This window comes from Fomitopsis serialis (genome assembly GCF_022376445.1).
Source record: "Fomitopsis serialis strain Sig1Antser10 chromosome Unknown B0H18scaffold_24, whole genome shotgun sequence".
Lineage (NCBI taxonomy): Eukaryota > Fungi > Basidiomycota > Agaricomycetes > Polyporales > Fomitopsidaceae > Fomitopsis > Fomitopsis serialis.
The window spans coordinates 404,632-430,650 of record NW_025954984.1 but is presented as its reverse complement, the minus strand read 5'-3'; the positions used below and the strand labels follow the sequence as shown (position 1 = coordinate 430,650).

Genomic DNA, 26,019 nt, shown 5'->3' with positions numbered 1-26,019 from the left:
GTAAGGTGAACGATCACATGGTTATCGGCAGACGCGCGCCCGGCACGACCAAGCGACAGCTTGACTGTGACCATTGTACCGAACGATAGCAAATGCATAACAAGAGCGAGAATAGGCAAGACAGAGTAGGCAACTACATAGCGGTATGAAGGAATCGACCAACAGAACAGGATTGCTGCTGCGTACGCATGCAGTTAACGGGTGCAAAGTGAACGTTGCACGCGTGAATACGCATGAGGCATTGCAAAACGAGGTTTAGAAATTTATCGCGGTGAAATCCACAAATGTGAATGGTAGTGTTTCATAGACGATCAAAATACCTGTCGTCAATGAGATTGTATTGCGCGTACCCGTCAATTAAGCAGACTTACTCGAGTGGGACACCAGACTCATGCATAGGCTTCACAATACCATCATAAATGGAGGTATAGATCCGTTGAGACCGTAATGCTTGTGGCGGATGGTTGCGCGCCTTACAGGCAGCTCGGTGTTGCTTCCAGTGCGCCTTCTGGCATGTCGCGTTGCAATAATATATCTGTACACGGGTGAGCTCGGATCATCTACATAGTATGTGTATATAGCGCGACTTACCATCTCGCAGCCTTGACAGCGCTTCATCTTAAAGCCAGGCCGTCCAACTACTTCACAACCGGTCGCGTCGCATCTTTTCCACAGTGGCCCGAAATCTACATCCAGTTTCGCGACCTGTTCGATCTCGAGAACGCTTCGATAATCCGTGCCAAGTGCAATGTACTCATCAACGTAAGCGTTCCACCTGTCGCTTAGTTGTTGACACATATTCTTCGTGAGCAATCGACCCATGGGCCTGGGAAGCATCAAAGTAAGACGATGTTACAATACATCAACGTCAATTACTCACCGGAGCAAAACCAGGTTCTTTGAGAGCGCATACCGAAACGCGGGATCGGCTTTCTCCTCTATGGCGACGTCGTTGACCCGGATGGTGGCAGCGACTAGATGTCTGTCCTTTTTGAACTGCTCAAACTCTGTAGGGGAGTTCTTGACATCGGATATTCTCCAAGGGTTCCAATCATAAACAGAGCCATCGACGTGCATGCGCTTGACCACCCTCATACGCTTACGCTCTTCGTCCCATTTCTCCAGAATCTCGAAGTTTCTGCGCTTGCAGCACTTCTCGTACGTCTTGGACAGGCCACAGATGCACGAAAAGCTCGATGGGTAAGGATGATAACCCTTTCCGTGGCAGTCGGAAAGAAGTTTTCCAGACCAGCAGGGACATTGGCGTGGCGGACGTGGTGATGGACCACTTCGCTCGAGTCGGCGCACGAGGTCCATCAGAGGCGGCATTCTCTCGGGATGGAATGCACATGCGGATGAGCTGTCCTGAGCTACTTGATAGCATAGTTGGTAGAGGGTGATGGCATCACAAGCACCGTGGAGGATGAGCAGCTCGACCATCTCCATGTCCATGGCGTGCACGGCCCAATAAAGAGGCGTGCTGTGTGGTTTTCCATGTGGGGTGAGGCGGAAGTCGGCGTGTTGTTCTAGGAGGACACCTGCAATGCGTCGAAGACGCTTGAGCTGAGCGATGGTTTCGCTGGTATCGTCGTTCGTCTGTTGCTTCGCGATCAGACCGAGACTGCAACGCGATACTTCATGAGCTACGAAGTGGAGGGGAGTACGGCCGTTGACGTTGCGGCAGTCGACATCAAGTCCGAGGCGAATGCATTCATAGACGAGGGGCAAGTCTCCGAGCTTCGCCGCGAAATGAAGGCAGGTGCTTTGGCCTTCTGAACGGAACTCGACCAGCTCCGGATCCCCGGTTCTGCCGTCAGAGTCGACGTGATGCACGTACGATACTCCTTCGCCGTAGGCATACAACCTAACCAGCGAGTCGCACGCCATGCCCGTTTCCTCTGGGTCGTTGATCATGGACTTCTCGAAGTCAATGACCGGGTCGCACTTGAGGCTGTGGAGTAGATCCTTGGGCAAACATATGAACTTGTTCTTCTTCGGCTGAAGCCAGTCGGGAACCGCGTCATCTGTATGGTCGTCTTCGCCCAAGGCCAGAGGTGTGGGCTCGGAGGGAGGCATCTGTCGAGTAATGATTAATGAGTGTCACCGTAAACGGTACACGGTACAGTCCGATTCGCGAACATCGAAACCATAGCCGGGGCCGAGGCCCGAGGTTCGGGGTCACGTGGTCGCGTGCCACGACTGGTCACTGCGGCCAGTCTCACTGCTCAGTGAGGGTCAGTGTCAAGCGTTGCTCTTTCGCGTTAAGCGGTCCTGACCGAGTGACTCAGAATCAAACTGTCGAAGAGCCCCGCCGTGGCCATCACCCATACATAATCACACACATACAACCGGCATGGCTTTGCATTCGCAAAGAATCATAGCGATTCTGTAGAAGTGGATACATGACAAGACGAGATATCAGAGCAATGACTGATGCCGGTCTGGACTCTGCTGGGGGTCATCATTGCGTATTGGGAATTGTAGAGCAGTTACGCACAGTTTGGGAGCCTGGTAACTTCAGGCCACAGGATGGAGTTCTCAAAGACTGTCCTTCAACAGACTGCTGTACTTTTGAGTCACAGTTTTCGGTTATAAGTGAGCGTACATACTCAAGCAATGCATCTTCCTCGTGCAAGGGCCTCACAATCTCATCGAGGATGGCAGAATAGATGACTTGGGATCGCAGCGCCTGCGGATATTGGCTGTCTTCTTTGCATTCGGCCTTATGTTTCTTCCAGTCCGTTTTCTGGCATTTTGCGCTGCAATAGTATGTCTGGACGGCATAGTGAGCAAACATATGGGCGTGCAGGGACACCTGACGGACCGTTTTGCATCCGCTGCAACACTTCATCTTGACCCCCGGACGCTCTATTGCCGTACACCCAGGTGCTTCACAACTCTTCCACATTGGCCCGAAATCGGAGTCAAACTTGGCGGCCTGCTCGATCTCGAGCACGCTACGACTATCGGTCCCGAGCGCAATATACTCATCAACAGCGGCATTCCAGTTGTCACTCAAGGTCTTGACGAGGTTTTTCGTATACCGTTTATTCATGGGTCTGAAGGCATACAGACTTGTATCAGAATGAGTTGGATGATATCGGTGTGTCACTCACCGAGGCAAGACTAGATATTTCGAGAGGACATGGCGGAAAGCGGGATCGGCCTTTTGTTCAGACATGGTGTCGTTGAGCTTGATGGCCATCTCCACGAGCCTTTTCTCCTCCTCCATGTCCCCTTCCTTGATCTCGGTCACCGCCCTGAGCACAGAGAAAGGATTCTGATACGTGATCGAGTTGTCGTCGACGACGCGCCGTAGCACCGTCAAGCGCTTACGTTCTACGTCCCATTTCTCGAGGATCTCGAAGTTCCTGTGTTCGCAACACTTCGCGTATGTCTTGGACATGCCGCAGACGCACGGGAAGTCGGAGGGATATGGATGATAGCCTGACTCGTGGCATTGGGAGAGCAGCTTGCCAGACCAGCAGGGGCATCGGCGCGGTGGTCGAGACGGCAGCCCATCTCTCGCTAACCGGGATACGAGTTTGCTGAAAGACGGGATCTTTGCGGCATTGGCAGCCCACAGCGGCGCCCTTCCTGAGTGTATGTCGATGTCTACTGGGAGAGTCAAGACTTCTGCGGCTCCGTGGATCGCGAACAGTTCGATCAACTCGAGATCGAGAGCGTACCAAGCTAGGCGCACAGGTGTCAAATGCCCACCCTCGTGCGGACCGAGGCTGGAGTCGCGTGCTGCTCGAGCAGCACTTTCGCGATATGCCGCAGACGCTTTAGGTGCGCGATGGTGGTACTAGCGTCGCTCCCTAAGCGCGTCCTCTCGACTAAGTCATAATGGAACCTAGTCGCCTCCATGACGGCAGAGTACAGCGGCGTTGCCCTTTGATGTCACGGGAGTTGACATCGACTCCGAGACGGATACACTCGTAGACAGACGGCACGTCTCCGAGTCTAGCGGCAAAGTGGAGGTACGTGCTGTTACTCCCCGGATAGAATTGTTTCGAGAGAGACCAGTCCCCGTCTTCATCCTCCCAGGATTCGCCAGTGTTCACGTAGTGGTCCCCCTCCCCCAGAACATAACACTTCAATAGCGCGTCGCGTGTACCAAGACTCATGTCATCGATGTGGTGAATGATCGACCGGTCGAAACCCAAGTCCGGATCGGATTTGAGCTCATCGAGCAGGGCCTGAGGCAGAGCTATATGCTTGTTCCGTTTCGGCTTCAGCCATTCCGGGATATCGTCATCGTCGAAGTCCATTCCGAGGAGCTACAGCAGCGGATACAACTAAGTCAGTGGAGATCAGTGGATGAGGGCCGGGGATTGGATGGCAAATGGGTCGATAGGCGTCGATCAAGCTCAAGGTTTACTGCACGTTTAGGACAAGGTGCAGTCGGCGGTCGCCGCTGCCGCCTGCGCTGTGCGGTTGATATGAAAGGCACGTGATCGTGTCTAGGCAACCCCTTCCAATTGCCAACTTCCGACTGGGCTGCGAGTCAACGCGACAATGAACCTAGTCGAGCAGCTCAAAGACTCGTAGCCACCCATCCACCCTATTTGCATGGGTACCGCGCATGACTCGAGAATGAGTGCTTTACTAAGGTGGAAAGCGCACGATGCCTCGGCTCCTCGACATCGGTATGCACCGTACGTACCACGTCAACACAGATAGTTAAAGTGAGCATCACAGTCAAGCCGGCAACACAGGCTAGGACCGGTGCGAAAATGTGGCAAACTTATCTGTTGAAATCAGGATCACGGACATGACAGTACATGGCATGAGAGTAAGTTACTTCGGGGGCCTCGTCACGTATCCCCGTCGATGGTCAATGATGGAAGGTGATGCATATTGGCGTGTAGTGTACAAGTCTGCGTCCTCCGGGATTGTCTGGCATCACAACATTCACAACCTTGGGAAGATGTGAGATCTTGATACGTGCGCGTGAGTTCCGAGTCCCGAGTCCCGAACCGAAAGTAGTATTCAGCGCGACACTAATGTGAGACCAGATGGCCCGAGGGCGAGTGATGTCTCCGAGCGATCCAAATCGTTCACCGACGATGGCTGTACTGCGTGAAGTAACGCATCTTGATTGCATGAGTGAATGTCCGGCCTCTTGCAGGGGATACACTAGAATCGATTGGAACGCTCGAGCCTCCATTTGTGCGAGCACCGGTCCATCGAATGCACGACAACGGCGGGTAACAAAACCCGCGCTTAGGCTGTCAGGCATGACGCATACGTCTAGATTTTGAACCACTCACATCAGTGCCCGTCTCTCCATCTCGTTCATACGCCGTGCAACGTGGCCACCACGCGCAGTTGAGACTAAACAAGAACAAGAACACGATTCAGGACAAGGACAGATGCGCCTGAAACGATCCCATCCGTAAACGTCTCCTCTTCTGTGTGACACAAAACCCTCAGCATCGATCCATCGCACCATACGCAACGCCGTGATGAGAACAGAAGAATCAAACCTTGTTCGCTTGTTATGGGAGTTGCGCAGGGATGGCAACTCGAGTCCGAGGCGGCAACTGGCAAGGGCCGCCGGTACTCCGCATCGCAGTGACAGATGTCAGCGGAACATGGCTGTGTGGCTGAGATGACTGTGGGAACGGCCCACCGTAGTCCGCGCAAGGCGATAGAGTGCGAAGTGCGGATGTGGTCGATTTCCACCGCTGTTGGACAAGGTGGGACGAGGTGGAAGTGAACCACGATACGGGCAAAATAGGCGAGAGGTATAGAGGCGACGACCCGAATGCTCTGATTATTGCGTTCAGGCCTAAGTATGAAGTGCGATATGCACTCGGACCTCGACCGACTCGACCGAAGTGCATCGTCAGCGCAGAGCTTCTCGCAGGTGCAGGCCCATCAGCGATCGATCACGAACTTGAACTGTAGGATCTTCTCGAGTTCTTCAAAGACTGACTATCTAGAGTCCGGCGAGCAAGTAGCCCCACGCCGCGTCGGATACAGAGGCGCCAGTTCAGTCACCACAATTTTCATTGAATGGAAGACTCACATGAGGGTATCACTCGAAACTGGCACGGGCGGGACGCTGCAGCCTCGAGGTGACGCTGAAAGAACAATGCAAAAGTCGTGATACGCGTGGGGACGAGAGTGATGTCAGCCAGATGTAAAAACTGCGCTGAAAGCGGTGGCAAATGGACTTTTTGCCACAGAACGAAACAGTGAAGCGAATAAGATATCGGCGGAGTCGAGGCATTGCATCAAGCTTCAAGGCGGGATGGACTGCACGCGCAACTCAAGCAGCCTTGACACGTCTGCGCCAGGACCGGTCGGCGTCAATGTGCAAGATCCATGGCGACAATTCCGCCGCCCCTGGAGGCGTTTTGAGAGGTTAAGCACTCACCCGACATCCGAGACCCCGTCGCTGTGCAGCGGCGGTGTTGCTGAACTCGATATGAGCCCCACTCGATCTGCCCGTGCGGCACCGATCACGCTGCCTACAGTGCGGTCGATCACTTATAGGCGTCGGTGGGTCCCACACGAAGACTTTGGCTTTTTGCACGCTACAACGAGAAATCACCGGCTCGACGGGAAGATTCGAGGATGCGAAAGCACCCGCAACAAGAGCTGCGAGAAGCCATGTCGCAAGACGACGCGCCCGGTTCAAGCCGATCAGACAGTTGGACAAGGTGTGTACCGCGATGAAGTACGTTACAGGGGGGCGACCTCAGCTGTCAGACTATTGAACAAGACGACCAGGTTGAATGCGGGTTTGATCTGCTAGTCAGTCAACAAAAACAACACGCCGCCCACGGCCGCGGGCTTGTTGCTCATGCTGTCGACCGGGAAAGGATACCTTCCATTGCCCGGATCTACAGCTGAACGAGCTTGGCGGGGCAGCCGATATAATTGAGCAGCCCGATCGTAGGCAAGGGAACGCGTGTCTGCCAGGAGGGTGAGCAGTGGGCCCTTCGGCTCAGCATACTGCATGCTAGATGTGATGAAACTTGATTTGACGATGCGAACAACATCAGCGGCCTTGGTCGGTGTGGCCCCATTGATCAGAGTCGCTGGCTTCTTTGACGACTGACACGCGTAAAGACAGGGGAGAGCGCTGTGGATTGATGTGGGCAAGGGGGAGTTGCAAGAGAGGGGAAGCGAAAACGGCCACCGTGTGGAGGAACGGGAGAGACCAAAGACAATTGCGTTGGCGATTACCTAAGGAGCGCCCTCGGGCGCGCGGCTATATCGGGAAATTCCCAGCTGTGGCACCGCCTCTGGGAGGGCGGTGCATGGCTGGGCAGCGTAGAATTGGGATGACTGGGTAGGTAGATGTTCTTCGGAAGACGCAGAGGGCAGCGGCGTGCGCAGCTGGCTGGTGCTGGAGCAGGAGGATGGGCATGAAGACGGCGAGATGGGTGGTGATGGACGAAACGCGAGCAATCAGCGGAGTCTGAAGCACGGCGGACAAGTGCCCGCATAAGTTGTCGAGTCTCTTCCCGTGGCCTTGACCTCCTCCTCCTCCTTGTCGCACCGCCTCCGTCCTTCGCTCCTTCGCTCCGGTACACAGCCTCGCCTAGCCACAAGCATACATCGCCTGCTCCCCAAGTACCTGCGGGCCTACAAAGCTCGGACATCCACGCAGCCATGGATACGATCCTTGTGTCAGACTTTCACTCCCCATCTAACGAGCTGGACGGCAATCAAATCGACGCGTCGCCAAATCTCGGCTCTCCCTACGACACTTTTGACTTCGGTCCCCCGACTCCCATTTTCCCCACACCCCGTCCTACAACGGCTCGTACCAGAACTCCCCCTACTCCATCATCTCCGACCTCCCCTCTTTCGACGACGACAACGCCCTGAATCTGTTCGACAACCCATCCGGAATCACCATCACGGAGGAGTACGACCCCACTGAATACGATATACCCGACTCTGGCACCCTGCTGACACTCGACCAAGGATTCATGTCTGGCGAGGCTTTCCCGCACGTATCCATCACCCCTGCGCCTGCGTTCGACCGGAAGGTCCCTGCGACGAACGAGTCTGGCCCGTTTGAACACAGTTCACCTGCTTCAAGCAATGGAGCGGAAGACGACGCCCGGAGCCATGCGTCCTCCACTTCCTCGTTTCGACACAACAACGGGTCTCCCCACCTAGACTTCGAGCAGAACTTCGAGGGCCTGCGCTTTGAGTCTCCGGCATGGGGTGCTCAAAACCTTCCTTCGTCACCGCCAGCCCAGAAAGCGCCGTCGCCGCCTCAACTGGTAATCCCTGCCAGCCCAGCTCCGAGCTCGACCGGACTTGACGTTACGTCACCCCCGACTATCAATGCGCCTGCTGGCGATGGCATGCCAGCGCACCCGCAACTTCACATTGTGCCCGCGACGCCTGTCAGTGGAGGTGCCGATGGGCAGCAACCGTCCCTATTCCGAAATGTACCCTCGGGTGAGTGCGTTACAATGTCATGCCAGCACACTTGTTCATGTTTCGTAGATGGTCAACACGGACTGACGTCCTCAGATCCGGCAAACTGGGATGCGCATGCTCAGTTGTCGCAGTCCATCCAGGACCAAGGTATGTTGCCCTCAGTTGCACAATCATGCATTGTCTGATGGGACATGAAATGATAGTGGGTACATCGGGAATGTCCTACGGCGGCGATGAGGCGTCGGGTGATTCGTCACAGGCCCAACAATATTTGTTGGCGCAAGCGCCACAACGGTCGCGAAGCCTGTCTGATACATCGCTCCGACCTCCTACCTGGGATACCGTGCCCATGCTGGGTGGCCATCATCAAGGGGCCGGCATGAGCGCTGATGGCAGTGTGTTGGGTTCTCACGACGGCAGACGGCCTGCGTCCGCGGGGACTGTCAATATGAATGATGTCCTCCCCGGTCCTTCCTCTTCTAACCAGCTGTTTCAACAAGGCCCTTCCCTCAGGACCCAGTCGCTCCGCCATCCCTCATCCGCCGGTCCCGTCCATAGTACATTCGGCGGCCAACCTCTACAGCCAAACCTCTCCAACCAGTTCAACTTCGGCTCCTTTGGCAACGACTACCTCTCGCCCGACATCGCCGCATCCAACCTACGCCGCACGAAATCCGACGGCAGAGGCCATCGCGTTGTGCGCTCAGAAGACTACGGTTACGGTCACCAGAGCACCTCCTTCCTCAACCCGAACGATATGTTGGTCCCTCCGCCGTCCATCACTCAGCAGGAGTTCCTTCGGAACGCGGCTACTCGCCAGTTCCTCCATCCCGCCGAGCCCGTCGCGTCAATACGTGGCCATCATCGCCGCGCGTCTTCTGGGTCACGGGAGCGTCCTGGCATGGGCGGTATCTCAGGATGGAGCAGCGGCGCGAGCAGCGCGCGCGCGAGCCCGTACCCGTCGCCGTCGGCTAGCCCGCGGCCTGGGTACGGGCTGTTACCGGACATGGGCGGTATGCCCATGAGCGTCAGCATGACCGCCATGCACCGCACGCCGTCGGGGACGATGATGACCACAGATATGAGTATGGACGGCGGCATGGGCTCGATGTCGATGGACACGAGCAGCGTGCCCGCGCACATCGCGAAGGTGAACGTGACGACGCCGAGTACCGCGGATGCGAGCCAGAAGCGGCGGAAGCAACCGGCGAACTTTGTGTGTCCCGTCCCGGGGTGCGGAAGCACGTTCACGCGGCACTTCAATCTGAAGGGTGAGTCCCGTCGAGCATCGTTCCTGCCATGCGTAGTCAAGCTGACGCGTATTTGTGATATAGGTCACTTACGGTCCCATGCGGAAGAGAAGCCGTTCCAATGCAAATGGCCTGGGTGTGGCAAAGGCTTCGCCAGGCAACACGATTGTAAACGACACGAGCAGTTGCATCTCAATATCCGCCCTATCCTTGCGAGGGCTGCAAGAAGAACTTTGCCAGGATGGACGCGCTTAACCGCCACCGTGAGTATCCTCATGATCGCCGTGTCCTTTCACGGTAGCTGATGGTCGGCCACGCAGTCCGATCTGAAGGCGGCGCAGAGTGCCGGAAGATCCAGGATGAGGTCACCGTGCCTCTTCCTGAGGGCATTGAGATGAAGATGCCCGACGCCTCACCTAACATGAAGCCCGACCCGGACGGCCCCTGGCAGGGCACCGGTGGCGGGTATGTCATGTAGTAATACCCGATATGAGTGGCGGCTGCTCCCCATAAACGTTCATTTATGCCCTTGACGTTGGTGTCTATATTCTCGTATCTATTGGGTTCTGGCTCTTGCTATGGCTACCCTACAGCTGGACGCTTCGTGCGATTTCTTGTTTGTGTACTGTACGAATCGTTTACGCGTTGCTCTCGGCCCGAGTCCTCGCTTTGCTTTTCTCGTCCCTCGCTATCAACCGTGTTCCCTGCTGGTCGCTCGTCATCTCCCACAGAAGTGCCTATCCTTGTAGTTCTTCCCATCCATCTGCATACCTGGTCTCGAACTCTAACCAATCCTTGTAGCCTAGACACCCGGTAGAAGCTGGAGATCGCTATTTATTGTACTCGATGCTTATGACAACAAGACTAACGTTATTGTATTATTCTTTGTGCGACGCTGTTCTGGCCGTCGGCATTAGTGACGGTCCTGGTACTTACTTAGTCCTCGACCAATCCTCGACGTTAGTACTGCATGTGGCGTTGAGAGCTGTGCGCGCTTTGGCATAAGTACACGGGCTGCACTCAGGCTCGCCTCCGCAGGCTCCGGTCTGTCCCCGAGCCTCCTATCGACCTCACAGGCACTTCACCGCCTCCCATGCGTATAACACACTACCTCTGACCATTCCGCCTCGACATCACCCTGCACTGCATCGACGCCGCTCTCAGAGATACTGACAGCGTCTGCCTTCCTAACGCACAGACGTCACCGAACCTGCACCGGACAGCCACGCACGGACACTAGACCGACCCGATTCACCGACTTGTGTGGCACGAGGACAGGCCACCGTCTAGCCCCGGCCGGACATTGTAGCTGTAACTCTCTGCCTACGACTTGCTAGGACCCATTACCTGCGGCGACTTCTCGCGACTCGCGAACGTTCTGCGTCTGGCCAGGGAGTGGCGACTCGGCGGTGCCCCGACGTTGTGCTTTGGACCGACCACCGACCCGCCATGGCCCGCGGGATCTCGACGCTGCTGACCTCGACGGCGCCGCGCGCGCTCGCCCCGGCGAGGGTCACCATTGGACATGTGTGAGTGTCCCATCGTAGTTCCTATTCTTGTTGGGCGTGGAGATTGGGCGGCTCTCGGCGGCGGACACTTCACAGTGTGGCGAGCGCGCGCGACGGTGCTCTCGTCCGGACACTCCTTTGCGATCTCCTAGAGAGGTTATCAACGTCGGACTTCGAGAGGTATACTGCAGGATTGCGTTGATGACGATCCGAGACGATAGCTCTGGGTATATGCGTAGGACGTGTGGCCATGGGGTATAGTGCTACATGCACAAAGTGTCTATGACCAGTGCAACACTCGTGTGGCAACTTGGAGGCTAGGGTATCTGAACCAAGTCCTCTTCCTCTTCCAAAACAACTTCTGCGTCGTCGAAGTTGCATCGAAGCGTGCTATTGCAGACGCCACTCGCCGTTGTCGCCATCTAAAACATTGAAGCTGACAGCGTACTGCATCCTCCAGACAGTTGCGCGATGTTGTAATTTGTCCTCATGACAAAGGCCTCGTAACTTATCCGCACAATTATTCTATTGTCGAACACGACATTCACGCCCCCAACTCGGTGCGTGTGATTTATTTCGCAATGCTCATCATCATCTTGATCCTTTCTTTGATAGACTCCACGCACACTTGCAGACCTTGATTTCATTCCTAACTCCGTGTCTGCGCTCCCGATCCCTGGCACAGATGATACCATACTTGCAGCGGGTGGCCAGGAAGCCGAGCTTCACCTCAGCGTGTTCACATCCACCTCATCTGGATATACCAGCGCCGGAGCCCCTCGTCGGCCAGCACGGGGATTCGGGAAGAAGCAGTGGGAGAACAAGTTCACCATCGAACCAGGCTCTATCAACAACTCTGTCTCCCTCACATCGATGAACTTGACGCAGTCAAACGAGAGCAGTGTCGAACCACGCTTAGTCGTGAGCAACAACGATCACACTGTCAAGTTCTTCGACATCGGCATGCGGCGGAACAAAACGAATGCGCCGAGGCTTCATGACGGCGGACAGCTCAGGATGGACGTCGCTGTTAACCATTGTGAGTGATTGAGCTGTGCTTCATCAAAGTCGCTTGCTAAAGATAGATGCAGCGTCCATCTCCCCGGACGGACGGACACTCCTATGCGTGGGCGATTCGCCCGATGTCTTCCTGTATCGCATTGCGGGCGGCGCACATCTGCGTTTCGATCCGATTGCGAAGCTGTCGCTCTCACCGTACATCGCGAACAGCCCGTTTTATTACACGCCATCGGCGTTGTCGATCAACTCTGTTCCTGCGTCCTTCTCGACTGCGTTCTCCGCAGATGGCTCGAAGTTTGTCGTCGGATCGCAAGAGGGTGCCGTGGTTGTTTGGGATGTGAGGAGCACGAAACCGTTGAAGGTAATTCAAACGAACAAGAGCAGAGGCCTGGATCGAATCGCAACTGGAGAGGCGAGCGGATATCTGTATGATCAGCCGTGGGACTGGACAAGGGGAGCGGGCAACGCACCCGGGTGGGGTGTTCGGAGCGTGAAGTTCAGTCCACCTGGCGTCGGGCGAGAGGTGCTGACCTTCACTGAGGTAAGGCTATCGTTACTTTCCTTGTCCTTGTCGATGTTCACATTTGCATCATTCCTAGCACTCAAATCTCGTTCATGTCATCGACGCCCAGACCTTCGAGAAAGAGGAGATCATACGTATGCCTACGCCTGCTACACGACCAGTGCTAGAGACGATGCCTATCCGGCCGAGGTCCTCATCGCCGTCTATTCCACCCCCTGTCAACTTCTCGCCGCCAAGTATTCGTTCGTCGCCACCACCTCGGATAGTCTTGTTCAGTGGTGCCCTCGAGGACACCTTTCGCATACCTTCGACTTCCGAGACCAACGCACGAAGGAGGGCTATCGGTCGTCGGTTGCGTGGGCGAGAAGAGGCGAACCCAGATGACGACGTGGATGGCATCGTCGTCATCCCGCCATTAGGTGACCCGCAGGTAGAAGACGACGTACGCCGGCTGCTCAACCAGCAGGGTCTGCGCACGCGATCCGCGGTCCTCGATCGTGGGGAGGTCCGGGACACTGCCATGAGCGAACGCGAGCGCGACCCTCCGGAGGACGACGACGCGATGGACGTGGACGAGCCCGAGTCCGACTGCTTCTCGTCGCATACCCCGTCGCGCGCGCCGTCGCCTGCCCTCCCACAGTCGCCACCAGTACCCTCGCGCTCGTCCGACCATCTACGCGTCTCCCGCCCAGGGCTGCTCGCCCGCCGCGAGAGTTCAGGACCGTATAGCGTGCGGCGGCTGTCGTCGCGCCGCAAGAAGCGGGCGGAGCGTGTGGAGCCCGACGTCGACGTTGACCTGGCGGGTACGTGCTTTGACCCGACGGGGTCGTCCATCTATGTCGCGTCCGTGAAGGGCGTCGCGGAGTGGACGGTGCGCGGTGCGGAGCAGCGCTGGTGGACAGATCCCCAGTGGGCGTGAAGGGCTCGCTTTGCAGACTGTATTTGTGTATGTCCGTATCTGTGTCCCTGTGCTTGCTCATGCTGTGTGTGGTGCATCTCTCCATATGTATATTTCCCAATCGCTCCTGCGGACGGTGGTTCCTACATGTCTACATGCATGTACAATTATGCACGCTTTCCGTCGGTTTGTCACTGTACGAATTTAACGATTTATCATGATTATGCCAGCACTCGCCAGGGGGGCTCGGGTCTCGGCGAGCTCTTGGGGATGCGATTAGTTGTCAGTTGCACTGGGGGCAGTTACGCCTGGTAGGGGACAGGTACGCCTGGTATGGCCACCGTGGTAGACGATTTGGCTCTTCGTCGTGCACATATGCTCTCAAGAGGACACCAGATGTAGGGCTTTCCTGCGCGAATGTTGTCAGTAGTAGTACTCACACTTATACATTCCTGGTACTTATGACAACACTCACCCACTGAGGGTGCCAGTAATGCAGGGCAGACACGCTTGTGGCGCGGCCGAACCTCGGTCTTCGGTCCACGTGTCTGGAACGCGATCGAGATGGATCTCGCTTGGGAGACGCGTCGCGGCGCGTCCTCACAGACCCAGTGGCCCGAGCACAGACATTGGCCCGGAATTTCAAGATGGATTCATGGAGAGACGTTTGGTCGAGGCAACAGAGTTGAGGTCGCGAAGGAAGCATGAGCATACGGTGGGAATCGTTGCCATACTATTCTCGAATCGCACTGAGGAGTCACGCAGTACGGTACAGGCGTGTACTAAACAACGACCACCGCTGTCATGATGCCTCGGCGGTGTGCCACCAAAACAGACCATGTCATGCGCGGACATTATTCTCGTCTATATGTCATTGTACCGAGATGGGGGGAAATAAATCTGAGGAGAATCACTGATCAGTAATTCGCCTGAAGTGGCACTAGGCACGATACTGTGACTCACATCGCAGGAATGGATGGTATGGGATTCGTGGGTGGCGCTGTGACAGTCCGTGCATTCTTCTCGCATCTGCGACATGATGGCTGCCGAAATGTACATCAGGATTGAATATGCATGCCAAATTCGGGTTGCTCTGCTGTCTTGCTTGTGATCACCTGCCAGAAGGGTGACAGTCTCGCAGCTGCAGTCGTCCTTTCTAGCGACGGGTATTATGCTGTCGCTGACCTACCTGACACTGCGACCATACTGGAGACCAGCAGATAATTTGGCCTTCCACATGTCAAATGGCTATAGTACTGAAAATTCCGTACAGTAGTGATTCAGGCATTGGAAATCGGCCGTTGACTCGCCTTTCCCCTAATCCATATATATATAGAGGACCCGGACGGTGGACCTGGCGGGTGTGATCGATCTCGATACCCCAGACGAACTCGAACCCGAGGCTGGACAAGTTGTTGCTGAGATTGACCGTGGGGGAGTAGATAACGCAACGATCTACGTCGAGGGCCAAGACACGGACGCCTCGAAGCTTCGAGGGCGGTTCGCGCTCCGTAGCACGCCGCGGGTATGACGCTACGTTGGTAAGGGCGCGTCCGTGGCGGGACGTGCGTCTGGTCCGGCCATGTGATCGGTTCCTAGGCGTGTCGCTTATGATTAATCCCGCGTGCCACCAGGACGGAAAAGTTCTGCAAATGGGCTGCAGCGTCTCCTGATCCGAAACCCGTTTACGCAGCCTGGCGGTGCGTCCAGCACGCCCAGGCGAGCTGTCCGGACAGAAGGGGAAGGCGCAAAGGGCGGGTCCGAACACCTGCGCACAACACCGCACGTTACGGAACCTTTCAATTGTCGCCCGAGCTCGCGTTCGTGCGACGCACCGCCGGCGAGAGGCGCCCATAGGCGCCCGTGGGATTACATAAGGACCGGCAGACGCCGACGACGCGACGCGCTCACTCCGACTCGCCGCGGTGCACCCGCGTCTCCCTCCCACACGTCCCCCACGGATAACGCGCTCGCCAGCCAACCCGCACGCCCCCGCCGTCCCCCTCCCCAGCCAAGCCGGCTCGTCGTCCCAGAACACGCGTCCATCGCCACGATGGCGACCCCGTCGTCGTCAGCAACGACCCCCTCGCCCCAGCTTGCATATATGCAGCCCCACACGCCCGTCGCCCCCGCAACCCCCGCGACGAACGGTGTCAGCGCTGCCGATAAAGAGGAGAGGGAGAGAGCGGTTCAGAAGTTCCTCGCAAGGGCCGAGATTGGCAAGGTATGTGCGCGATTTCCCCTCTGATCTGTACGAAGGTGTGGCTGCGCGAACCTCCTCACCGTGGGCCCGTATACGCGTGTCGGGCGCGGTAAACCGTGTTCAGACCCAAGCAATGTGACATCTCTGCTCTCCGTCATTTTCACCGTGGCTTGGTCCGCAAGATCGCCACTGTGACTTTTTTCCGAGCTGGGTTGTGGGTCTGCAGGCCGATCCTCATCTCGGATAGGAGGCGGTTAGGTGATGCCGACCATCCTCTTGCTTCCTTCGTCTTTATGTCTTGCAGTGTTCGTTGCATTATATGCGTTCTTTTCCACTACCCCTCCGTATTCAACTTGTCCCGAGATGAATCTGACTAATCACCATTTGTATTTTTTTCTTTAGCTCACTCGCGGTCTCCGGACGCGTTTATCATACGCGTCGTTCAAAGCTACCAATAATCTGGCGCACAACACGCTCCATGATCTCGAGAATGACGCGCAACTGCACTCGCGCGCTGTGGCAAACAGGACCGGCAACTATTACAATAACCCCGCCACACAAGGGAACACTGGAATGACGCCTGGTGGAAACGGGCGTACGCCTGGTCGCAAAGGTCCTATGGGCCCACCCGCCCCAGTGACTGCGTCTGCGACGCAGAGCTTATTCGCCACCATTCTAGCGCCGCCGCCGGCCAAACGGCCGCGCACAATTCATAATCCCCATGATCCCCCGTCCCTGCACCCGCGAAACCTCAAGCACCGTCCCCTTCACGCAAAGGCGGCAAGACATCTCGTACCACAGAGAGCACGTCCGGCAAGTCGAAGGGTAAGAGAGGTGCTCGGGAGAAGAGCGGCGGCGGCAAGGGCAAGGGGAAACAGCAGAGCAGTACTGCGGATATGGATATTGACATGCAGGCTGCGGCCACTCTAACGTCGTTGCTGCTTTCGTCGAGGACCTCGATATCTCAGGCCGCGTCCTCACCGCGATCGAGTATATCGGCTGGCTCCGACGCAGGGTCGTCCCATTCGTTCCCCCACTTTCAACAGAGCTCTGCACGCACCGCTGCTGGGCCAGCTTCGGTCAGGTCGGAGGCATCCTTTGGCATGTCGCAGCCCCGTTCAGGCACTCCAGCATCAACTGCTGACTCCGCAATCCATTATGACCATTCTCAATCAAGTAATACACACGAGGAGGGAAGGAGTACGCCAAAGACGAGTAGGCGGCCTATGTATCCGTCCGATCATTCGGGCACGCCTCACCCGCCCACTGATGCCGAAGCTGCGAACTCGCTGCTCTTCCTGGCAACTTCACCATCGCCCGTGCGCGCCTCCGCGGCTCGTGACCGTGACAACAAAGACGCGGCGGGCTTCCGCGCCCTATCATCCGGCTCTGGCCTCAAGGGACGCGTTCTGTTCCCTACACATGGCGGCGGGACCGGGGGCGGTGGAGATGATGCGTCGAGCGGTGGCGGGAGGGCATTGCGTAGAGAAGACACTGGCAGCTTCACGTCAAACGCGTCGACCACCTCCAGTCAGTTCTCGTTGGGCAGCATGACGCACATATACAACAGATACACGCAGAGTGGCCAGGCGTCGGGCTCGCCGATGAACACAAGTCCGAATGCTGGAACACCGAATCCGTCACAATCCTCTGTGCCCAAGGAACCGACTGTTACTCCGCCCACCCCGACAGAGCCTGGTGCGCCTTCCCTGCTGCCTGCGGCGCCGTCCCCCACCCGCACCGACCGTTCATACGCGTCTCCACCTCCAGCCTCGCCTGAGCCGCAGCCAGAGTCTGCGCGTGTACGGGCTGTCAAACAGCCGGCCGACAGCACACCGGGCAATGGCTCATTCAACCTGAGCGACTTCATCAATGTCTCGCCGTCACCTGCGGTTGCTGCTGGATCTATGTCGCGGTTAGGGTCGATGACGGATGTCGGACGCAGACTATTCGAGGAGCACCATGCGGCCCCGGGTGCGCCCCGGAGTAGCGATACGGGGGCGTCTGGAGCCGAAGGAGGGTTGGCGGCCGGGATCGATCTTCCACGGACCTGAGGGCGCGTGTGGGACGTCGTCCCAGAGTGGTTGTGATGCCGCCAGTCCCTGTCTATAGCCGATGTATAGCCGACTCTACGTCGAGGAAGGACTTCGTGCTGTACGAGTTCAAACGTTCACTAAACACCGGACCCTCAACTGTAGCCCCACCGCTGACCCCCAGATAACCCCGCACCGCCTTCACCCGGCCGTCGTATTTATCCTCTTCGCATTTCGCCCGCGCGCTTTGAAGCTCTGCACGCCCTCACGACCCTGTTCACGACTCGTCTCTCTCACAGGTACTATTTATGTGCAACCACTTGTATCGCCCTCGGGCGCCGGGACGGTCTCCTTGTAGCCCAGCCTCCATTATTCCTCCTATTCGCTCGTCGTCGATGTTCGCCCTTCCCTCGCGTCACTCTTCGGTTTTGCTGTGAATAAGTAGCATGCGTGTATGTTTGCCCGTTCGTCGTTCGTGCCTGCCCATGATGTTTTGGCCGACTGCGACACGCTGGCCTTCTAGCCCACCCCCGTCCCTCCTTCCACCACAGTTTTGTACTTCGCATTCCGTACGCACGCTTCTGTGCTAATCCCGGTTTTGTTGCCGTGTATCGGGTCCATCGTCGTTCTTTTTGCTTACCGTTTCCATTTCCTCTTCCTGATTAGCTTTGCTCTGTGCTCCGCGCCGTGGCTTATGTTATTCCAGCTTCTCGATGTACAGTAGCTATCTAATGAGTCTTACGATTGTTCAAACAAACTGGCTCGTGGGCTACTAACCGTGCACGTACAGTGTATCGGTTACTCACGCGAAACGCGACTGTACCGCGATCATGTGACCGTATCTGCCGGAACGAAGCTTGGGGGAATCAGAGACGGTAGTGGAACGCAGTGCATACGAGTGGAAGTTTGAATGCCTTGGGGGAGCTGTAACTACAGTTGATGCTGACATGGACAGCGCATGTGTAGGAAATCAACTTTACCGTGGTTTCTGCCAATGGTCCGCCGCCAAGCGCCATCGGTTTGGGCAAGAGCCTTCACTGGCATGAAGCGTTAGATGAACAGACGACAGGGGCTGTGCATTATTGACTTGGAGATCCTTGGTTCGTGCCCTTAATTAGCATAATCATTCCGTACACACGGCCAGAAACATACCTGCCTGGCTACCGCTCCCACTTAGTTCGTCGGTTTACCACTCGTGCAATCAGCTGGCGCGAGCCTGACACGATCAGTAGCATGACCTCCGAGCTGAACTGAATATTCGCACTACCGATGTGACGACCACGTCAATTTCTGTACCACTGTCCGGATGCGAAGTTTGAACATCATGATCGCTTTATGCATGTCCGAGTAGACCTCTTACGACCGGAGCACTGCCTGCGACTTGTGGAACTTACCGGACACGCTTCTGTGGTTTCGTCAGTGGCACGTCGCACTGCAATACCACATCTACCCGGCCGTCCTAGCCGTGTTTGAAAGAGTGGAGTCTTGGGAGACGAGCGAGAGAACGAGTTGGCAGCGGTTGCTGCACTGCTTCAGCGTGAAGTTTGGCGGACCTTCGCGGCCGGCAGTCATTGACATGGCGTCTGAGGTCGATTCTGCTGGAAACGTAGTCCCTACAGGCCTCATTCCGTGAGTGTTAGTACAGCGTGTTGTCAGACATGCATCGGGCTCGCTACCGTGCACATCCATTTGCGTTTCATGGCGTGGAGGGATGCCGGATCTACCATACCCAGCTTCCCCACCACCGCATCGACGCCCGCGTTGAACGCCTGAAACGCCTTGGGCTCTTCCTGTTATTTGTCAGAGTTTCGTCGATCGGAGACCCCACAATGTATCGCACCTCTGTCTGTTTCGAGCACGCAACTGTTGTTGCTTCTCCCTCCATAACCGAGTCAAAGACCTCGCGATATTTCTTGTAGATCTTATCAGAGCCACACAAGCAAAAAAATGCAGAGAGCATCAAATTGGCGCATGGTCAATACGAGCGGCGTCCAGCCTAGAGAGCGTGGTTGTCGGGATGGTTGCATCCATGCGTATGGAGTACAGGAACTCTCATGTGCGCGACGGTGAAGTTCAGGTGCGTGCGCTTCACTCGATGAAGCTTTAGTCCTGCCAGACATCAAGCGAGGGGGTCAACTAGTCGATGGTTGAGTAAGACAAGGACTGGAAGGCCAATTGCAACGCGTCGCAACGGATTGACCGCGCGCGCGTCGTGGCTGAGATGCCGCGCAGTGTCACGGTCATGCGTCGACGGTAACGCCAGCCTAGTCACGCAAATTGGCTGGACGCGGTGCTATGGCCCTCCTGACTCTACTAGTCGGTATCGAGCATAAAAAATTGCAGGAAGCTGTCTCTGCTGTTCATGAGTGTGCACTTCATTGTGTATGTCGAGTGGTAAGGCCCTACCTAGTACTACCCAGCCTATAGTTTTCTTTTACAGTATTGTATCCCCACGTGCCAATTAATGGCGCCTGACGATGGTACCTTCTCGACTGGAGCACGTCGATGGCAAATAATCGAGCCCTTGTCCTCCCGCCTATGCAAGATGCTTGCGCTTGGCTGGATTGCCTATACTATCACTATGTGCGTGTCGACTTTGTCGCTTCTGAAACGGTTCAGCGATTGTGGCAACACAGCCCACGTGAATCTTACATACAGCGAAGGCGGCCGAATTGAAACGCTCACTGCTTCAAGTCAACCTGCTCGTTGAGCTACAATTGTCTCAAACACTGGAATCTTTGCTTTCTCTACCTCGTCCGTGGCTCTTCACTCTTCGCGGGTATGGCTTCCTATCTACGCAGTTGGCTGTATAGCCAGGCTCCGCAATCGGCAGACCGTCCTACACCTGCTGGTCCTCCAGCCATCGTCGAAGATACGCAAGTGCCGACCATCTCCATGGAAGATGATGACGATGATTCTTCTACGGTCCACGGAGATGACACAGACGACGTACCCCCGTCATTCCCCGCACTTAACAGTGTGCAGCGATTGGGCAGCCAGCAGCCTTCTAGCAGCGCACCCCGCACCTTGACCGATGCACAGTTGATGCCTCCGCCTCCCGTACCGTCATTGGCTGTACGACAGCACGGAGTACCAAGTGGCAGTTCACTCGCGGTCCCACCCACTACGACGAAAGCTCCGCTGAAGCCTTCTGCGAAGCGGGGTAAGGTTGCGTTAGCGCCAGGACACGGGCCGTTAGATTGGGCGAATCTCAAGAAGTCGGGGCAAGATCTCAGGGTGTGTACACATTCCTCTCCTTCGTGAAGCTGGCCTTTTTGATGCGATGCATCCGTCCCCCAGGGAGTTGATACGCTGTTGCGGGTGACGCCTTCGATGCTGAAGGAACATCGAACGCGAGACGATGCATGGTCCGCATTCAATGGCAAGGTGTACAATATCACGCCGTACCTGCCATACCACCCCGGTGGCGAGAAAGAACTCATGAGGGTGGCGGGCCGAGATGGGAGCAAACTATTTGGTGTGTTCACTCATAAGTCTGGACCGCTCTGGGTTCTCATGATGGTCATGCAGCCCTGACGCATGCATGGGTGAATCTTGACTACATGCTCGACGTCTGTCTGGTCGGTTTCTTGGTGCCAGAGTCATAGTGGGCTTTATGCGGCAGTCATGGAGGTTCGGCACTCATAGATGCATCTTGTTATCGTCACTTTGCTATCATACTAACGCTATATGCCGCACTGCACCCACGTTACTACTGCACCAGCTTTCATTGGCATACGATGTCTCTGCCCATATAATACTGGCAGATATTTATCGCACCCATACATACCACCTGTTTCCGCATTGTTGCTAACACTGCAACTATTCGTTCCCGTCCTATGCCAGCCGAAAATTCCAGTATCGTGAGGATCCACGAGTGCAGCCAAGTCGCAGCGACCCCATGCTTAGATCCGAGACCGCACCGAAGACGGGAAGATTTGCAATCGATTTTCGCTGAATAAGTTAGCTAAGCGGATTAGGACACGTAAGGTCACTAGGCGCTAAAATTGTGTGCGCATGAACGCGTTCGTCAGCGCCGTCGCGGCAAGGTATTACTTGCCCTCTTCCTCTTCCACCGCCATTCACTTGTGCGGTCCACTCACAACCACAGGAGGTTCGTGCAACGTTCTGCGCATATCTGTCTTGTTTTCTGACATGCAGGTCTTTGCCAGACGACAAGCCAGTGACGGGGCCGCATAGTCACGCTCGCCTGACCAGCTCTATCTAATCGGTCTTACACACCTAGCTGGCGGGTGGTGCGTTGCTGCTGGAATTCGCTCCGAATCAATAAAGCTCGCTGCCGTCTCTTCTGCGTATGAATATCTTTGGCAACCTCAGAACAGCTCGGACATCTGCTACGCGGTCATGTAGCCGCCAATTACCCTCGCTCGCGGAACCCGGCCCATCCAGGTTAGCACCGCAATTACCGTCCAGAGTGCCCAGGTCCGCGTGTGCACCGCGCCGCTCCTTCTACTCAACGACAGTCAATGACTGGCAGTCGTCGTTGATCACGCAGTATCCGAGGTGGGTGAACAACAAGACTCACCACGCGCGGACAGTACCCGCGAGCAAGGAGGGAGAGGACGCGGACTCGGAGCGGTCAGAAGTAGTGCGTATGGATGGTGAAGAGGATGGCCAGGCTCCTCCGGCCCAGTCTGCCCCGCCAGCATCCTCATCCTCCTCGTCATCGTCGGGAGACAATCCTGACAGCAGTGACCCTCCGTCATCACCACCTCCTGAACCTCCGGCACCTCCACAGACGTCCATATCCAAGCAGTCTGTACCCGAAGTCTACCCCCAGGTCTTGGCACTCCCCATCGCTCGGCGCCCCCTCTTCCCCGGTTTCTACAAGGCAGTCGTCATCCGGAATCCTGCGGTCGTTGCAGCGATCAAGGAGATGATGCGTCGCGGCCAGCCATACCTCGGCGCGTTTCTCCTCAAGGACGAGCAGACGGACAGCGACGTGATCACGGACATCAACTCGGTGCACCCGGTCGGCGTATTCGCGCAGATCACGAGCGTGTTCACGGCTGGTGGCAAGGAGGACGACAAGGACGAAGGGCTCACGGCTGTTCTGTACCCACACCGGAGGATCAAGATTACGGAGTTGATCAAGGGAGGTAGCGCCAAGGTCGAGTCCGCGGAAGAGTCCCTGCCTACGCCGCCGCCCGAGCCGACTAGCACACCAGGTACGTAAATTGTATCCTCGAATATTACTGTGACTAATCGTCTCCCAGGACTCATTCAGACCTCGTTCTTGCAGAACTACGCGATCTCCATCGTCAATGTGGACAACCTCGAGACGCTGCCGTACAACAAGGACGACCAGTACATCCGGGCGTTCATGTCCGAGATCGTCTCTGTGTTCAAGGACATCGCGCAGCTCAACCCGCTCTTCCGCGACCAGATCACGAACTTCTCCATCAACCAGGTCGCCTCGAACGTCTTCGACGAGCCCGACAAGCTCGCCGACTTCGCCGCGGCCGTCTCGACCGGTGACGTAAACGAGCTCCAGGACGTCCTCGAGAGCCTGGTCGTCGATGACCGTCTGCGCAAGGCGCTGCTCGTGCTCAAGAAGGAGCTGATCAACGCGCAGCTGCAGAGCAAGCTCGCACGCGACGTCGACAGCAAGATCGCGAAGCGCCAGCGGGAGTACTACCTGATGGAGCAGCTCAAGGGCATCAAGAAGGAGCTCGGCATGGAGTCGGACGGGAAGGACAAGATGATCGAGAAGTTCAAGGAACGCGCGGCGTCGCTGAAGATGCCAGAGGGCGTGCGGAAGGTGTTCGACGAGGAGCTGAACAAGCTGATGCACCTCGAGCCGTCGGCGTCGGAGGCGAACGTCACCAGGAACTACCTCGAGTGGCTCACGCAGATCCCGTGGGGCCAGCACTCCCCGGAGAACTACTCGATCGCGCACGCGCAGACGGTCCTGGACGAGGATCACTATGGGCTGAAGGACGTCAAGGATCGGATCCTGGAGTTCCTCGCTGTCGGCAAGCTCAGGGGGACGGTCGAGGGCAAGATTATCTGCCTTGTCGGCCCTCCTGGTGTTGGCAAGACGTCGATTGGAAAGTCTATCTCTCGCGCGTTGAACAGGCAGTTCTTCCGGTTCTCGGTTGGCGGTCTGACGGACGTCGCGGAGATCAAGGGTCACAGGCGAACTTACGTTGGGTACGTGATTGCCAGCATATGAGGATTGTCATGTTAATCGTATTTCAGCGCGTTGCCCGGCAAGATCATCCAAGCCCTGAAGAGGGTTGGGACGGAGAACCCGTTGGTCCTAATCGACGAGGTTGACAAGATCGGCCGAGGGATTAATGGCGACCCCTCTAGCGCGCTCCTGGAGATGCTGGATCCTGAGCAGAACTCTGCTTTCCTTGATCATTAGTAAGATATGCCCTCTCTCGCATACACGATGTCCTGACGGCAGTTGTTCAGCATGGATGTTCCTGTTGATTTGTCCCGAGTTCTCTTCGTCTGTACCGGTAAGGCGACTCGGTCGAGCATTCCATGACTTTGTAGCTGAGTGGTTCTGTCACAGCCAACACTCTTGACACCATCCCTGCGCCTCTGCTTGATCGCATGGAGGTGCTGGAAGTCAGCGGCTACGTCTCCGAGGAAAAGTCCAAGATCGCGGAACAGTATCTGGGGCCGCAGGCTAAGGAGGCGTCGGGGCTGAAGGAAGCCGACGTGCAGCTAGATCCGACTGCAATCGATGTGCTCATCAAGTACTACGCCCGTGAGAGCGGTGTGCGGAACTTGAAGAAGCACATCGAGAAGGTGCGCTAGCTTTCGTCTGTCACGTCCTACAATGCTCATTCTGTCTCGCAGATCTACCGCAAAGCTGCGCTGAAGTTGATCCAGGACCTCGGAGAGGACGCTTTCCCTGAGGAGACCGCGGCGGCTGCCGAGACCCGGGACGAGGGCACGACGGTGGAGAAGCAGGAACCGCCCCCGAACGATCCCGCTGCGCCTGAGTCGACTGCCCTAAGACGACAAGGAGGACCCGTCCGAAGAGCGGAAGGTCACCACCGTCGAGCGCAAGCCGATGAAGGTGCCCGATACCGTACACGTTCGCATCACACCGGAGAACTTGAAGGATTATGTCGGGCCGCCGGTATACTATCGGGACAGGATGTACACCAGGCCGCCGCCACCGGGCGTCAGCACTGGTCTGGGATACCTGGGTAACGGATCGGGAGCGGTCATGCCGATCGAGGCAACTGTGAGTTCTTCATTTATTGTCTTCTGAGTATCGTTCTGACGGCGGAACAGACGATGCCCGGCAAGGGTGGCTGCAGTTGACTGGCAAGCTCGGAGAGGTCATCAGGGAGAGCGCCCAGATCGCGATGAGCTGGGTCAAGAGCCATGCATACGAGCTCGGGATCACGTCGACGCCGGACGAGCAGTTCATGGTTGATCGTGACATTCATCTCCACATGCCTGAGGGTAGCATCGGCAAGGAGGGACCCAGCGCTGGTACTGCTATCACGACTGCCCTGGTGTCGCTCTTCACCAAGACAAAGGTCAACCCTGACATCGGTATGTCTGTTCTCCTGCTCGCACGATGTAACTTACTTATATGGTTTGTAGCTATGACTGGTGAGATCTCCCTCGTCGGACAAGTGCTGCCAGTTGGTGGTTTGAAGGAGAAGATCCTCGCCGCGCACCGCGCGGGTGTCAAGACCATCATCGCGCCAGAGGCCAACCGTCCAGACATTGAGGAAAACGTCCCAGAGAGCGTCAAGACCGGTATCCGGTTCGTGTACGTTGAGGACATCCGGGAGGTCCTGCAGGAGGTGTTCGGCGGCGAGCCGATCGCGGAGCGGTGGAAGGACACGCTCGCCCAGCCATGATCGTCGCCCGTTACGTTCGTTACTTGCTGTGTCGATATCCGTACCATTTGCACTAGGTTAGAGCACGCTTGTCTGTCACGACATTACTACAATATCTGTATACTATCAAGACTCACAACTCCCCTCCATGTATCATCAGTGTCCTGCTCTGTCAGTGAGTGACTAGTCAACGAGCCTCTAGGTGCATCTGTGCTCAGCACTGGAGTCTCGTTCACCGCGGGTGTCGTACTTAGGCCGAGGCACTTGACCGAGACCCACAGCATCATCTGTCCTGCCCACATATCTCATTCATGTAGGCTCCTCCTGA

General features: G+C 56.5%; 8 protein-coding genes across 8 annotated transcripts; 6 read left to right on the top strand and 2 right to left on the bottom strand.

The window, feature by feature from the left end:
* Positions 1-82: 82 nt before the first annotated feature.
* Positions 83-2,111, bottom strand: B0H18DRAFT_1001148 (uncharacterized protein). The gene is made up of 4 exons (XM_048028278.1): positions 881-2,111; positions 592-826; positions 372-535; positions 83-320 (listed from the first exon to the last, which is right to left on the bottom strand). The coding sequence occupies exons 1-4, from the start codon at positions 2,074-2,076 to the stop codon at positions 302-304; spliced, it is 1,614 nt and encodes a 537-aa protein (XP_047894813.1). The 5' UTR covers positions 2,077-2,111; the 3' UTR covers positions 83-301.
* Positions 2,112-2,331: 220 nt separating this feature from the next.
* On the bottom strand, positions 2,332-4,405 carry B0H18DRAFT_1001147 (uncharacterized protein; the record flags this gene model as incomplete). Its single annotated transcript, XM_048028277.1, has 7 exons — positions 3,918-4,405; positions 3,786-3,864; positions 3,117-3,750; positions 2,825-3,059; positions 2,606-2,773; positions 2,498-2,560; positions 2,332-2,448 (listed from the first exon to the last, which is right to left on the bottom strand). Coding segments are annotated over exons 1-5 (1,473 nt in total), but the record flags the coding sequence as incomplete, so codon positions are not given.
* Positions 4,406-7,793: 3,388 nt separating this feature from the next.
* B0H18DRAFT_1001139 (uncharacterized protein) lies at positions 7,794-9,973 on the top strand (the record flags this gene model as incomplete). The annotated part of the gene is made up of 3 exons (XM_048028276.1): positions 7,794-8,565; positions 8,622-8,691; positions 8,932-9,973. Coding segments are annotated over 3 exons (1,884 nt in total), but the record flags the coding sequence as incomplete, so codon positions are not given.
* Positions 9,974-11,117: 1,144 nt separating this feature from the next.
* Positions 11,118-13,638, top strand: B0H18DRAFT_1084554 (WD40-repeat-containing domain protein; the record flags this gene model as incomplete). The annotated part of the gene is made up of 5 exons (XM_048031806.1): positions 11,118-11,197; positions 11,637-11,736; positions 11,792-12,215; positions 12,268-12,737; positions 12,796-13,638. 5 exons carry the CDS (start codon positions 11,118-11,120, stop codon positions 13,636-13,638), a joined length of 1,917 nt encoding a protein of 638 aa, XP_047894810.1.
* Positions 13,639-15,527: 1,889 nt separating this feature from the next.
* B0H18DRAFT_1001132 (uncharacterized protein) lies at positions 15,528-16,243 on the top strand. Its single transcript, XM_048028275.1, has one exon. It carries the CDS (start codon positions 15,671-15,673, stop codon positions 15,863-15,865), a length of 195 nt encoding a protein of 64 aa, XP_047894809.1. The 5' UTR covers positions 15,528-15,670; the 3' UTR covers positions 15,866-16,243.
* Positions 16,244-16,426: 183 nt separating this feature from the next.
* On the top strand, positions 16,427-18,015 carry B0H18DRAFT_257028 (uncharacterized protein). The gene has a single exon (XM_048037317.1). It carries the CDS (start codon positions 16,717-16,719, stop codon positions 17,872-17,874), a length of 1,158 nt encoding a protein of 385 aa, XP_047894808.1. The 5' UTR covers positions 16,427-16,716; the 3' UTR covers positions 17,875-18,015.
* A 2,619-nt stretch (positions 18,016-20,634) lies between these two features.
* On the top strand, positions 20,635-21,461 carry B0H18DRAFT_874893 (cytochrome b5-like heme/steroid binding domain-containing protein; the record flags this gene model as incomplete). Its single annotated transcript, XM_048040384.1, has 3 exons — positions 20,635-21,090; positions 21,154-21,331; positions 21,385-21,461. The coding sequence occupies 3 exons, from the start codon at positions 20,635-20,637 to the stop codon at positions 21,459-21,461; spliced, it is 711 nt and encodes a 236-aa protein (XP_047894807.1).
* Positions 21,462-22,168: 707 nt separating this feature from the next.
* B0H18DRAFT_1084552 (ATP-dependent protease La) lies at positions 22,169-25,712 on the top strand (the record flags this gene model as incomplete). The annotated part of the gene is made up of 9 exons (XM_048031805.1): positions 22,169-23,042; positions 23,091-24,027; positions 24,076-24,243; positions 24,295-24,341; positions 24,398-24,636; positions 24,688-24,789; positions 24,857-25,081; positions 25,158-25,398; positions 25,450-25,712. The coding sequence occupies 9 exons, from the start codon at positions 22,169-22,171 to the stop codon at positions 25,710-25,712; spliced, it is 3,096 nt and encodes a 1,031-aa protein (XP_047894806.1).
* Positions 25,713-26,019: the final 307 nt, after the last annotated feature.